At 42.9% G+C, this 15565-nt stretch overlaps 1 protein-coding gene across 1 annotated transcript in view; it reads right to left on the bottom strand.

The window, feature by feature from the left end:
- Positions 1-7596: 7596 nt before the first annotated feature.
- TBCK (TBC1 domain containing kinase) overlaps positions 7597-15565 on the bottom strand; it is a 189213-nt gene continuing 181244 nt past the window's right edge. Inside the window, exon 26 of the mRNA XM_037031868.1 lies at positions 7597-8830. Coding sequence (XP_036887763.1) covers positions 8720-8830 — 111 coding nt within the window. The 3' untranslated portion in view covers positions 7597-8719. The remainder of the gene's footprint in view (positions 8831-15565) is intronic.

Here is a 15565-nt window from a genome sequence, read left to right as displayed (position 1 = left end):
AACCGTTCACTCAAGTTTCCTTTTCTCCACAACTGCACCAGCACTGGTTGTTGGTCGATTTATTGGTGGTCATTCTGACGCGTGTGAGGTGATGTCTTATTGTGGTTTTAACTTGTATCTCTGATAATTAGTGACAGTAAGCATCTTTTCATATGTCTATTGGCCACCTGTATGTCTTCTTTGGAGAAGTGTCTATTCAGGTCCTCTACCCATTTTTAAATTGAATTGTTTGTTTTTTTGATGTTGAGTTGTATGAGTTCTTTATACCTTTTGGATATTAATCCCTTATTGCATGTATCATTGGCAATTATCTTTTCCCATTCAGCAGGTGGTCTTTTCATTTTTGTTGATAAATTCCTTTCTTGTGCAAAACCTTTTTAGTCTGATGTAGTCCTACTTATTTTTTTCTTTTGTTTCCCCTGCCTGAAGGGATATATCAGAACAAATATTGCTACAAGAAATGTCTGAGGTTTTACTGCTATGTTTTCTTCTAGAATCTCTATGGTTTAAATGTTTATTCCATTTTGAGTTTATTCTTGTGGATGGTGTAAGAAGGTGGTCGAGTTTTATTTTTTGGTATGGATCTGTTCAATTTTTTCAACATCATTTATTGAATAGACTATCTTTACCCTACTGTATGTTCTTGCCTCTTTTCTCATATATTGACCATAAAGGCACAGGTTATTTCTGGGTTCTCTATGCTATTTCATTGATCTATGTGTCTGTTTTTATGCCAGTACCATGCTGTTGTGATAGCTATGGCCTTACAGTGTAGTTTGATTTCACGTAGCAAGATTCTTCTAACTTTGTTCTTTTTCAAGATTATTGGGCTATTGGGGGTCTTTTGTGGCCCCATATACATGTTTGAATTATTTGTTCTAGTTCTGTGAAAAAGGCCATTGGTATTTTGATAGGGATTTTATTGAATCTGCAGGTTGCTTTGGGTAGTGTGGACATCTTAGCTATATTAATTGTTTCCATCCATGAGTATGGTACAGTGATCCCTCCCCTATCATGGGAGCTATGTTCCAGAGATCCCTGAGACAGGTGAACATCAGTGAAAAACCTTTCCCACACTCTTATAAACACTTCATATACTCTTAAACACTTTCTACACTCTTGAACTTGCATAATTTTAACAACATATAAAATTCTATACGGGTACTCACCAGTGAAGTATACAGTCATATATCTTGGTTCATTTATTGCGGCTTCACTGTATCATGGGTTTTAAAAAACCGTAATAAGTGAACCGTGATATAGTGAGGGACAACTGTATATGCTTTCATTTATTTGTACCTTCTTTAGTTTCTTTCTTCAATGATTATAATTTTCCTAGAACAGATCTTTTACCTTCTTGGTTTAAATTTATTCCCAGGTACTTTTTTATGCAATTTTTTTTCTTAATTTCTCTGTCTGATAGCTCATTATTGGTGTGCAAAAATGCAACTTACTTCCAAATGTGTGTTTTGTATCCTGCTATTTTACTAGACAATTTATTCTTCATGTGATAACACTGGGATCTTGAAACGCAGTTTCTTATTCTCGAGGTGTCGGAGGCTGACTTCCCCCCTGGGAGATCGGGCTGCCCTGCTCTCAGGACAGCCACGGGGCAGAGTGAGCTTCGCAGGATTTGCCTGATGCTGGTGGGCTTCACCGTGTTTCGTGTCATGAAATGCAAGATCCCTGAGAAAGTTCAGCTCTTCTCAGATGTGAACACTGAACAATTGCCAGCCAACCTGAAAGCCCGGCCCACAGTTGTTCCTCATTCCAGCCCTCCAAGATCTGGGTAAAAAACAAACAAACAAACAAAACAAAACAACAACAACAACAAAGAACTACACATGCCGTTTGAGGGGAGAGNCGGGCTGCCCTGCTCTCAGGACAGCCACGGGGCAGAGTGAGCTTCGCAGGATTTGCCTGATGCTGGTGGGCTTCACCGTGTTTCGTGTCATGAAATGCAAGATCCCTGAGAAAGTTCAGCTCTTCTCAGATGTGAACACTGAACAATTGCCAGCCAACCTGAAAGCCCGGCCCACAGTTGTTCCTCATTCCAGCCCTCCAAGATCTGGGTAAAAAAACAAAACAAAACTACACATGCCATTTGAGGGGAGAGGCTTCATGGGGTTTGAGGAGTTGGGGTTTCACCTGCCCCCTGAGTCAGCCGGGTCACCTGTGTGCTCTCAGGGAGCAGCAACAACATGACCGGGGTCAGGTCACATCAGGAAGAGGGTCTGTAAGGGAAATTGCAGCATTTGGGGTTGTTAGTGGGACCCTTCTACCTTGTGCTGTTTTCACTTGTTTATGTTTCTCCCACTGATTTGTACCAGGTATTAGCATTTTGTTCTAGCTGCGAGGTAATAAAGTACACACCCAATAACACACTCACCTAAAATTTCAATCAGGCTTTACAACAAATGTGTAGCAGCTCTTTAAATGTCTCAGTTAATGTCCTAGGCAGGGCCAGCTAATTAGAAGGGCTAAATAATGATAATAAATAATGTCCTCATTGATTCACTCTTCTTGATTTAATAGAATTAATTTGGCTGACAATAATGGACTTTAACATCAGTGTTGGTATTACTGTACTTAGAAGGGACAGTTTTGAATTCATTGCAGAATGTCACACAGTCATTTATAGGACACTAGTGGTTAGCTTCTGCTTGAACTATTGTCATTTTACGGGACAATTTCTGTATAAGAGTGTAACATCTTGCTTTATGTAAGTTATATAAGTCACCACTGAAATTTTATTTATTTATTTATTTTAAAGATTTTATTTACTGATCTTTAGAGGGGAAGGGAAGGAGAGAACTATCAATGTATGGTTGCTTCTTGTGAATCCCCTGCCAGGAACTGGCCTGCAGCCCAGGCATGTGCCCTGACTGGGAATCGAACCTCGATCATGTGGTTTGCAGGCCCGCACTCAATCCACTGAGCTACACCAGCCAGGGCTGAAATTTTAAATATTTGTTATATTGTTGCATCGATGCTGGTAAACATTAATGATTGGTTTTCAAAACAAAGAAGTAAGAAGAAAGCTGTGAATTGAGATGTTTGCCTGCTTTTATGGTGCAGCCGGTTTTAAGCTGCTGATGTAAGATCCTTGAACATGGAGTGTGAAAGAAATGAGTGCATTCAACCCTGGCTCCGAGCCCCTGGGAGCCAGTCAGCACACTGCGCGCCTCCAAACACCCAACTATTCTACCCCTAAAGGACTGAAAAGTATGCTAATATAGTCGAGATAAAGTTAATGATGAGAAATAAAAATAAGTATCCAGAGTTCATGAGAAAAATAATACATGGATTATCTCAGGTGCTAATGCTTTAACTAGCAATCTACTACAGTTTTTAAGCAGAATAGAAGATGTACTGTTTTTTTGTAAAGTCACAGTTATATACCAGGACATTAATATTTTCAAAACTTGAATCAGTGTGGCAGGAAGCAATATTTAGAATCTGGTCTAATGCTTTCAATGCAATTATTATAGCTCCAGATTAGTCTTAAACCAAGACAGGACAGTGTTTTAACCTCCACTATCCAGGGGACTAATGTGTAATCTCCAGGAATGTCGGCAACACCGTGCCTCGGTGCCCAGCTATGTACAAAGTACTGGCCACTGTGAGCATTAGAACAGAACAGTGCTGTTGAAACGCTGCAGACAATGTGAACTAAAAATGGGTCCTGTGAGAGGAGCGAGGAAGGATAGTAAAGAATGAATGCCAACCTAAGAGGCAACATTAGGCCTAAAAGCTATAAATACCACAATCTAATTATAGAATTCTGAATTTGCCAAGGTCCAAGTTTACACTTCAAGTGACAAGCACTTTTCAGAAGACATTAATAAGAAAATTACTCAGAAAAGATATAAATACATGCAACTTTTTAAAAATGTAGCTTTTTAAATAGCTTACTTACAGCATGTACTATTTGTAATATTAAGTAAAGTAAAATTGGATTACAAAACCTAACAGTTGTGTGAGAACAACTGCATATGCTAAATTTCTAGTGTCAGTCAAGGTTTGTAACATTTCCCTGTTATTTTTTCACATAAAATCTAGAGGGGAGAGGGGAGAGAATCACAGGGGAAAAGGGGACGGACTCACATGAACAAGTATGAAGGACACATGGACAATAACTAAGGTGGGGGGCAGAAATGGGAGGGAAGTGGGGAGCACTGAGGGGGGCAGGGCTGGGAATATAAGACAGAAAACTGTACTTGAACAAGAATTAAATAAAAATTAAAATTAAAAAAAATCTAAGTTAATAGTTGTGAAGGGTGTTTGGTTTTATGACTGAACACACAAACCAAAATTTATCATAAACATTATCATTTGCCTCCACTCTTTGGCTTAACGAGTGCTTACCCAGGAAAAACACGTTATTTGGTTAACAGGAGGCAGATGTGAAGCAGCATATACACCAGTGGGATGGATGGCTATGACTCCGATGGAGTGAAATGGCCACCAACCCCACAGCAGCCCCCTCTCTCCCCTCGGAGAGGATCTGGCCGAGTGACACCAGTGCATAGGCCCTTTTTGAGAGCTGCACCACGTTGGTGATACGAAACTCTAACAATGTACTTTTTGGTAACTACTTGGAGAAGAAGACAGAGAAATCAAACAAAGACCTGGCACCATCTATGCTTTCCAAAAGTTTGACATATAATTCATTGTTCTCATTTTTAAATAGTCAGATGAATTCATGCCTAAAGCCTGTTCTAATTTGGGGACTTACCTCAGCCTTTCCGTCGAATACCTCTATCTGTCTAGGTCAGGAGATTTGAATTCCTCTACTCAGAATAGCAGGCCGTGACAACCTCCCCTTGTAGCTTCCTGATTCGGTGACGAGTTACTGCTGGTCATTTCCTGGAGCAGAGTTCTTTGAGACTGTCACTTGTACAGTAATCTTAGTATCAACCCCCTACCAAAACACCCCAGGCTGTGTCTTCCAGCCCCACGGGCAGGTTGAAGCCTCAATTCCTGGGGCCTCTGCTAACATCTGATATCCCAGGGGGTGACAGCGTTTCAGTTCATCTTCCTCTTGGACATCAAGGAAGTTCTGATTTGTTGAACTGGTAAACTATTAGACATTTTTAATCTAGCATTTCTGTGTTTTGGAAAAGGGTTGCAACTAGCTTAGTGTTGTACCCTGTTGTTGGAAGTTATCTGTTTCAACTTCTAAAATTATAAGTGCTTAGAGCTAGGTGGCACTTTGGAGACCCTCTCTTTACTCAGTGAGTCGAGATTTTAATTTATTTATATTCATCAGGGACAGATAATTTGGGCACTTGAAAACAATTACCTGGGTTGTTTTAAGGTTTTTTTCTATTCATAGAGAGTGAAAAATCCCTCAGCAGGGATTGAGGCTCAGTTCAATCCAGTTTCCCATTTATGGAGCATCTCCGGGGCAGGGGGCTGCTGAAGACGACAAGAGCTGCACATGTCATGGCCTCTGACTTACAGGAGCTCAGAGGGGACCCACATGGACAGGTAATCACAAAATGATGTAGTAAGTATATTGTTACAAGTATAAATGAAATACTTGGATAGACTAGAGGCTCTTGGTGCAGCACGGGGCTCAGAGACTGAAGGAGATGCTGCTGACGCCGGGTTAGGAAGGATGGGTGCGTGTGTGCCTGGGGCGGGTGGGGGTAAGTGCGCACACCCGGGCAGAGCGAGGGAAGAGACTGCTGATGCCAGACACAATGCTGAGAGTGATAACGCAGGGGTCAGTAACATAATTAACAGGATCCTCACAAATCATGGGTTATATAGGTTTAATTTAACAAACGGTTGTTGACGTCAACTTTGCTGAAACCGTGTCATCGAATAAAAGACTCGGCCTGTACGTGGGGCAGTGCTGTATGCTATTTCTTATCTTACGGTTGAGGATATGAAATATTATTTATAATTTGAATGTTTAATACACTTTCATTTTTCAAAAGCCTAACTGCATCCTGTTTTAAGAAAGATCAAGGGGGAAGGGATTTCAGGAATATGTACAAAGGACACAGGGATAAAACCAGAGGAGGGTGGGATCAAGGGTGGGTAGTGGGGATGACTGGGGTGGGGAGAGCAGTGGGGTGGAAGGCAGAAAACTGCACTTGAACAACAATAAAAAACATAAAAAAGCTCTAACACTGGTAACAAATAAAAGTACTAAAAAAAGAAAGATGCAATGCAAAATTTTGATGATGGCTGGCCACTGTCATCTCCAGTGCGCCTCTCCTCACAGCACTCAGGGCTTTATGCTCCCACACCCCGCCACCCCGTTCAATCCGATCCCCACCCACCACCCTTCTCTGCTTTCCCAGTGAGGCTAGGAAGAGTGGGAGCCCTCTTCCCAAAGCATCGTCAGTGCTGCATCACGCCTGTGAAGTCAGGGAAGTCAGCAAAGACAGAAGGAAAGGACAGGAGGGTTTAATACTTCCCTAACCAGTGAAGATGATGGCCCCAAAAATGATACAGAAATTGTGGCAGAATTTTGTTTTCTTGTTTATTCTCACCATTTTTCTTTGTATATTATGTAAGGAGTCACAGAATAATAAAATGATTGATTATGTCTCAGTCTTGCACACAGTAGGTATCAAAACATATTTGGTAAATTACTATAATTCAATTGAGAAAAACAAACAAAATGACATTATGCTAAATGAAATAATCCAGGTGGTGAAAGACAAATACCATATGATCTCACCTTTAAGTGGAACCTGATCAACAAAACAAACAAGCAAGAAAAATATAACCAGAGACATTGAAATAAAGAACAAACTGATAGCAACCTGAGAGGAGGGGAAAGAGGGAAAATGGGGGAAAACAGGGGAAGGACCATTAAAGAACATATATACAGGATACACGGACAAAGCCAAAGAGGGTGGGTTCAAGGGTGGGAGGCACCGGTGAGGGGCCATGGTGGGGTGAAAATGGAGACAACTGTACTTGAACAATAAAAAAATGACATGGCCCATAGACAACTTGATACCCACATGCAAAAAACAGAGCTGGGTACCTATTGTACTCTATGTACAAAAACCAAAGACCTTGGGAGAAGTTAAGGGGGAATGACTGCTAATAAGTACAATATTTCTTTTGGGGGTAATAAAAATGTTCTAGAATTAGTGATGACTGCACAATTTTGTGAGCATACTAAAAAACCTTAACTGTACATTTTAAATGGTGAATTTCATGGTATGTAAATTGTATTTCAATAAAAAAGATGCAAAACCCCCAAACAAACAGCAACAATAAAACCATAGCTCAGAACGTTGAATTGAGAGTCTTATTAAAATGTTGTACCTAGGTAGTCCTAATATTGAAGAAGAATGTAACTTAAAGATGAACAAACACAACTGAGTTAAAATAAAATTAGAGATAGTCAAAGAAGTACTCTATTTCGATAATTCTAAGGTGCATATTTTTTCACATTTTTGAAATGGAGACACATCTTACAATTGATGTTGTGTCAGTTTATTTGGTTACATTTTTCTTCCTTCACGGTACATAAAATCGTGGTATGTTTATGATTCAACGTGGTACCTAATTTTTTAGAATAATGTGGCAGAGGCTGCTAGTTGTCCTTCTATATGTATTCTCTTCCCATAGGGGTGGTTTTTTGTTTTTGTTTTTTGCTTTTATACTGTGCAAATGGCTGCCCAGCCACAGATGATACTCCTAGATTTCCTTAGAGCTAGGTGAGGCCATATGTCGAAGGTCTAGCCACCAGTTTGCAGACAGAAGGAATGTGTGCAACTTCTGGATTTTGTCCTCACAGAAGTGTGTCCTCCCTTCTCTTTCATCTTTTCTTCTTTCCTTCTTCCCCCCTCCCCATTTCTTTCCTTCCTTTCTTCCCCACGCCCTCCTCCTTCAGGCCTTCCTTGTAAACTGCAGGTGTGAAGTGGGTGAGATGGGGAGCCATCCTGATCCACAAGACAGAAATCACGTGTTAAGGGTGGTGAAGCCATGAGAAAAACACCTGAGTTCTTAATGACAGTGAAACCGATGCATTAGCCCTAGGCCAACTGAGAGAGAAATAAACTTCTAGTTTGGCAGAGTTGCTCTTATTTTGGGTTTCTCTGATACAGACGCTGAACAAATATTCTACTTAATATACTTTCATTTTTCTGGAAGTGGACTGTTATTCCTTTGTTCAATGGGTTAAATTCTTCTCCCTCGAAACACACACACACACACACACACACACACACACACACACACAACTCGTCTGGGCCAGAAATGAGTTAGCATACGTAGCAGTTAGTTCTGAGCAATGCACTATGAATAGCCTTTCACTTTTCATTATCATGAAACTATGATTTCCATCTACATTCGACCTGTATTTCTAAATAATACCCTTGTTAGGACTGTCTGTTCGGTGCTATGGAAGACAGCTTTCTTTAGTGCAAGTGAGATTTCTTCATAATACTAAATCTGCCTTGTCAGCTGAATTCCCCTGGCTTTCTGTTACAATGTGCTAAACACACACGATCTCATTGCACTGTTAAGAAAATTCTTTCGGCAATACCGGTACAGTCAAGTTGTTGCCTGATAGTTGAACCTTTGGGTCATGAGATTTTAAAAGCACGTCTCACGACCAAGCATCACGGAAAAGGAGCGCTGCGGCAGCACGGCTCTGCCTCAGAGCGGCCAGGCTGTGCGGAGCTGTGCCCGTGGGAGCCGACGCCACATCTGTCCTTCTGCTGGTCATCCTTCCGGTTCTTCATATCTGAGGAGATGGCACTGTGAGGAGGCCTGTCGGCTTGATCTTATTAATGCCACCATCCAGAATACAGATTCTTGGATATTTCATCTTCACAAGATGTGCTGCAAACTGAAAAACAGAGGCCAATGTTATGGAGAACATACAAAGTCTGTATTTGTCCAATACCGTGTTTCCTCAAGCTGTGGGAAATTACTTTAAGGATACTATTGCTGCCAGTTGTCACTGAATCATGAACTTGGTTTTGAATATAAATTAGTATGTTGACAAACAACTTCTTCCTGCTCTGCAGTAAATGGATCTCTTTAGTTCTCTTCTAAACTTGCTTGAAGAGGCAACAGGTACACGTGGACACAACTCGGACAGCACACAATGACTCCTGCCTCTGCCCTCAGTCTCCCTGGAAAGGTCGTTAGCGTTCCTGTTTCTCACCTGTGCATCCAGGGACAACATTCTCAAGTCTGCATTAAACAATTCTTGCCATTACTGTCAACTCGTTAGTTGTTGCAACTCCATGCACAATGCCCCAGAGGGGGCCTATAAACTGGTTGGAATGTGTTTTTGGAGCAACCACAGTGAAGAGTTTGAGACCAAAAGGTTGGAATGAATTTGAAGGACTGATCCAAGAAGCCTTCTAGATGGCTAGCAAAAAAAGACCTTGAAAGTTATCAAGACGAAGACATACCTCCCCGACTTGGCCCCTGTCTGCCCAATCAGGATCACTGATCATCTTTCCCTTCCTCGTACCTCATGACAAAGCAGTTTGAACTGCCTGTAAATCACTGAAGGATGGGACCACTTTAAGATTCAGAGCCTGTGGTTGTGCAGGTCAATCGTGGATGGGAACATGCTCCGCTTCCCACCAGCTCCTGGTCCCCCTTTGTTTCCTTTTGAAAAGCACCCCACCTACACTCCCACTTGCCTAATTTCTACTTACTTCCCTCATCAGCTGCTTCCTTCTCCCGCAGCTAAGTCTCAGTTAGGAGCTCTTCTTCTCCGCCCCCAACATTTCATGTGCGGATCCCTATATTTGGCTTACCATATTTATTTAAACTCCCCGTTTGAGGGCCTGCTTCCTCTACCAAGCTGTAAACTCCCGTAGGATCCTGAAGCTGTTCTGGTTCCCTTTATCCCTAGTGCCGGCACACACAAGGGCTCACTACATGCTTGGTGAACTGAATTAAGCTATGACAAATGACACATAGCCTGGGGCAAAAACAGGAAGTAAAGAAGGTTTTTTTGGCTCTCTGGCCATTCCTCCCCTCGGTGGTGTCCCAGTCCTGCACTTGGATATTTGATCCCACACATTTTTTAACCACTTTGTCATAACCTGACCTCAGATCTTCCAAGGAAAACGACCAATATCTGTTCACAGTGCTATGGCTTCTTGGGAGTCTTTAAACTTAATAGCTGGTAAAGTCTTCAGCCAGCTGTCCGGACTTCATGGTTCAAAGGGTTGAGCAGAGTGGTTTGGTCAAGATAAGTTCAAGACCTCAGAGACTCTGCTGTACTGAGCTGGGGCACAGGGATGTGGTGTGTTGTTTTGTTTTTAGCAAACACCATTAGATGACTCTAAAGCAGTTGGTCCATGGACAGTATTTCGAAAAACACTGTCTTAAGCCAAAGGATAAAAGTATCAGCATGTGGGCAGAATAGATGTCACTGGACTGGGGTCTTAGCAAATATCCAAGTGCGGGACTGGGACACCACCATAGCCAAAACAACTCACATCAACGGATCTCAGTACAGCTGGCCCCTCTTGCCTCCTCCATCACCCTCTGCAGTGCCTTCACACAGGGGCAACTGCCTGTTCACATTTCAGATCCGATCCTCTTCAGAGCCACAGAGGGCACCCTGAACAGTAACTAACGTGGAAGAGAAATAGTGCACCCGTACCTCAAAAGATATGAAGTGATCTAGAGTGCCCATGTGAGCTGATCTTCATCCTATTCTCACTTCTCTTTGAAACCCTCTCCTCAAGAACACGGGCACCAGGGTCATCCGCCCTGGGTCGAGTGCCGGCTGCACAGTGTCTGGCACCACAGGACTACTGACGCATCTTGCCTTCGTTCTCCCACAGGCGGCAATTCAATTACCGTTCAGGCCGGAATTCTGAGATAAACACATCATCACTCCAAAGGCTTTGTGGATGAGCAGTCTAAGTGTTCGGCACTTTCAAACCGACACTGCAGACGTCAGTAAATAAGTAAAAAAGGCCTCACTGTACATTTAGCTAATCTCCCTTAAACTGTGCTGTAGAGCAGGAAAGAGTTCCTTCCCGCCGCCCTTGTAAGGAGGGGCGGACCGGCAGGCTGCTGCGGAGCCGGAAAGTGGCAAAGGCAAAGCGGGCAGAACAGAGCACTTTGGAACAACTGGGGTGCTGCTGTGCTGGGGGTCTAAGAAGAAAATTAGAAATGGATTATAAGGACATAAGAAAAGTTTAGGTGCCCTGCGGGGCGGGGGGAAGCCAGGTTGTACTTAATAAAGAAGGGCAGACGTTGAGTTTTCAGGTTAAAATGGTGAGTTCTGCTCGACTGACCCCCTGCTTGTGGTTCCAATGATGGCTGTTCAATACTGGCCCGCAGCAGTGAGGCCACCCCTCCACCTTTCCCACTCCCGTCGTGGAAACTGCTCCTTTGCTGCATCTAGTCATTCATTTGTTCTTGCATTTAGCAATCAAACATTTCACCGAGCCCCTACTCAGTACGGGGCGCTGTTCCAGTTTCTGCAATGTGGGGGAGACAGTTGCAAGGAATATCAAGCGGTATGGATGGCAACGGCCACTTGATATTATTGGATGGGACTTCTGAATTTAACAGGGGTTAGAGGAGAGGTTTGCCCCCCATCCTCTTTCATTATTGACACCTGAAGGGAATGGTGATCAGGTTGTGATGGCCACATGCACCGACCAGGTCATGTTCTCTGTGGCTATAGCTTGACAGGCCAGGGAGGAAGCACAGTCTGTGAATGTACAGGGTGGTTTCCACCTTGTGAAAAAGCCGCACTATTCACAGAGAAGGTACGTGGCAGAACAGAGGAGAGCCAGGTGTGCAGAGTTCAGGGTTTCGCCCATCTTTTCCTCTCCACCTGGCAGGGCTTTGGCAGCTTTAGTGAGTAAGAACATAGGGCACTGGACGTGGTTGACTAAGGTCCTAGTATAGACTGCAAGCTGCAGCTCTGGGGGAAGCCTGACAGCACACGGAAATCACAAACTTACTGAGCAGTGCCCTTGGTGGAAGTGGCAGGCTATCACCCTGGACCGACACTTATGAGGTCGTCAGAATCATTGGGCACACTTTCAGGCAGGGACAGTGATGGTCAGGGCCACTCCAGACAAGGAGTAGTTTCTTAGGATGGGGTCTCCAGGCTCCCAGGTTTTTTACTTTTATTATTATTTTTCCTTCCCTAGGTGATTCTATTGTATGGCCAGCAATGAGAATACTGAGAATCATTTCATTAGATGATGGGATTCATCTGCTGGCCAGATGTGTCTGGGACTTCAAGCTGCAATTTTTATAGGTACAGCCCGATATGAAGAGTAAGTTCCTTTGCAGTGAAGAGGCGAGCGTGTTTGCAGGGCTGGAATTGGTGACACCAAGTCCTGTTTAGAGAGAATGGGGTTCCTCAAATGGCACAACCAGCTGAGACCCAGGGCCACACCCCGCATGGAGTCGGCAGGATCTGATACTTGCTGGGAAAGGGTTTGGGGGCTCACAGACTGCAGGGCAGCCGCACTCCTTGTGGGTGGTACGCCCACGGGGAGAGGGTAAAACTCTTGCATTTTTGTCATTCCTCTGGTTAGTAGTGCTGGTGGTAGAATTCCTTTAGGGGTCCGGTTGGCAAACCTCACAGCAGCACTGTCTAGAAGTGCTGGGCTCTCGTGGGTGCCGCTCCATCTTGTTTTCTCTCTTTATCTTGCTTCTTAGCTTGAGCTGAGAGGCTGGCATGTCTGTCAGAGAAAGGGACATTCTGCTGTAGCAGGAGAGTGAGTGAAGGAAAGGGATTTTTGATCTGCCACAGGGTAGCGCAGGTTAATGGAGGCCAGAAAACAGAGCGCTGAGAGCACAGTTCGGGAGGAGCACACCATGGTGGTGCTGTGTGTCTCTCCCTGGGTGTCCTAGGACGGGGGCTCTGCAGCAGCAGGAAGCTAAGAAAACTGGGCTTCCTGGCAGAAGCCCAACCCAGGGCAGTTCATTTTCTTGATGTGAGCCTTTGGCCTTGTGAGTTTTAAGTTCATGTTGGGAACTGAATAATTGGCATGAGTTGGCCAAAACCCTGGTGAAGCTCAATCTATGAATTCTTTTTCTCTCATTTTTTTGTCCACTCCTTTCCCCCAGGTAATGCTAAATTTTGCATACGGAAATACTGCTGTCAGTCAAGCATGGAACTGAACGAAGGAACTGGCAATCAACCTGTAATGAGCTGCTGTAGTAATTTCATTTTCTTGGTTTTATGGATGTGAGGCTGATGCTATATTAGTTTTATGTGACCTCTTGACCCTCTGAAATACCAAAACTATGGTGCACATTGAACATTTCTCACACTGAGCGGTTGGGGGTAGGCTGATACTTCACAAACCTTATGCATCTATTTCTAAGAAGTTGGCCAAGTGACTCAGATACACACACTTGAAATAAGAGATAGAAGATGGGGTGACACCTCCATCTAGAGTGCAGTGTGGCCTTGGGCCAATATAACCCAGGCACTGTCTTGTTTTCATTATTTAAAAGGTTTCTGGGGCCATGAAAAAGGTCTTAATCATTTGAACTCCCATCTCAGGGACTCCAATCTATGGCAATGATTAGTAGAAAAGAAGTAGGGATCATCTATCTAATACTCTACTGATCTCTTCCCTCCATTATATAGTCAAGTATAATTCTGAGGTTTATTTTCTTAGGAGCACTATGTAAGTTTGGTTTCTTAAATCAACTACATAAAGTAACCCCTGTGCACTGTGGTGGGAAAGTAAACTGTGCAGCAACTATACAAAACACTTGGAGGTTCCACAAAAAATTAAAAATAGAACTACCATGTGAACCAGCAGTCCTCTGCTGCGTCTGTCTCCAAAGGAAGTGGAATCTGGATCCCGAGGTGGTATCTGTACCCCGAGTCCACTGCAGTGTTATTCACAACAGCCAAGGCATGGACACAGCCTCCGTGCCCGCTGACAGGTAGTGGGTAGGAGAATGTAACACACACACATACACCATGCACACAGTGGAACAGTATTGACTTTAGAAAGGAAGTCCTACCATTTGTGACAAAGTGGGTGAACCTGGAGGACATGCTGCTAAGTGAAATAAGCCAGATACATGACAACAAATGCTGTATGATTTCACTAATACGTGGAATTATTGTATTATTGTACAGTTCAACTCACAGAAACGGAATAGAATGGTGGTTACCAGGAGCAAGGAGGTGGGGAGAAGAGGTGGGCAGATGTTGGCCAAAGGGTATGAAGTTCCAGTTATACAAAATGAAAATGTTCTGGAAATGTAGTGCACAGCATGGTCACTGCAGTTATTACATATAGTGGGTATAACAATATTGTACACTTCAAATTTGCTAAGAAAATGGTAACCCTGAGGTGGTTAGTAGTTAATTAGCTTGACTGTGGTGATCATTTCATAATGTATACAGACACCAAAACACAGCTGGGCACCTTGGATACCTACACGTCAGTTACACCTCAGTAACACCCACAGGAGTCCTATGTAAGGTGCGGAGCCAGTTTTCATAGTAATAAAACGGTGGCTGCCTTCCTTTCTTTTCTTTTTTTTTTAATGTTTACTATCTGGTCCTTTATTATTTTTTTTTAGATTTTATTTATTTATTTATCTTTAGAGGGGAAGAGAAGGAGAGAAGGAGAGAAATATCAATGTATGGTTGCCTCTCGTGAGTCCCCTGCTAGGAACTGGCCTGCAACCCAGGCATGTGCTCTGACTGGGAACCGAACCACGATCGTGTGGTTCGCAGGCCCTTGCTCAATCCACTGAGCTATACCAGCCAGGACCTTCCTTTTTTATTTTACTCACAGAAGTTAAAGCAGCAGTAGGGCAAAACCAAGAAGGTGAACACAAGGTCAGTAACCATCTCACACCCTGCCACGGGCCCCCGCGACACCTAAGGAGCAGAACAGGTAATTCCTGGATGTTATGTACTTGAAAATGGTTAATTATTCGATAAGAAAAATGGGAGTTTACAAAACAGGCATTATATGTGGTCCAGACTTCCTGATCTGTGTTTATTCTAAGGATAACTACTCCAATGGCATCTGGGAAATTCAGAGTCCACGCTATGGTGTATGTTAGGCTTCTACTCTTGGGACCAATGTTTGAGATTAGGAAATTTGACAGTGTTAAGATTTTGTCTTAAGAGGTTTTAGCATGTAACAGTTTGTGTTACATAAGGGAATATATAAATAACCATACTGCACTAACTCAATGTGTTTTCTTGTTTTAATTTTCTGTTGCCTACAGTCTCTGTCTCTATTTCATCTCTTACCATTTTCTTTAACTTTTTATTAAGAAAAATGTATAAAATGCATAAACACATACAACTAGATGTTAGCACTGCATGTGCTGTGCATATTCTGATTTTATTAAAATAAAAAGTTGAACCACACAGGTAAAAAATAGAGAAGGATGGTAACTAACATCCAGTTTCAATAATTACAACTCAGAGCCAGTTAATTTATTTCCTTTATCCCTCCCACCACTCCTCTCAACTACATTTGTTGTTTTAGTGTAAATCCCAAAATTCATTTACTCCATTATTACATGTCCTTGAAATACAGACTTTATAAATATGTCTATGGTACCATTATCACACCTAGAAAACACTAAC

Source organism: Sturnira hondurensis, unplaced genomic scaffold (assembly GCF_014824575.4).
Source record: "Sturnira hondurensis isolate 20B ecotype Veracruz unplaced genomic scaffold, ASM1482457v3 Scaffold0021214, whole genome shotgun sequence".
In the NCBI taxonomy this organism is placed as follows: domain Eukaryota; kingdom Metazoa; phylum Chordata; class Mammalia; order Chiroptera; family Phyllostomidae; genus Sturnira; species Sturnira hondurensis.
This window is presented reverse-complemented; position numbering and strand designations above follow the sequence as displayed.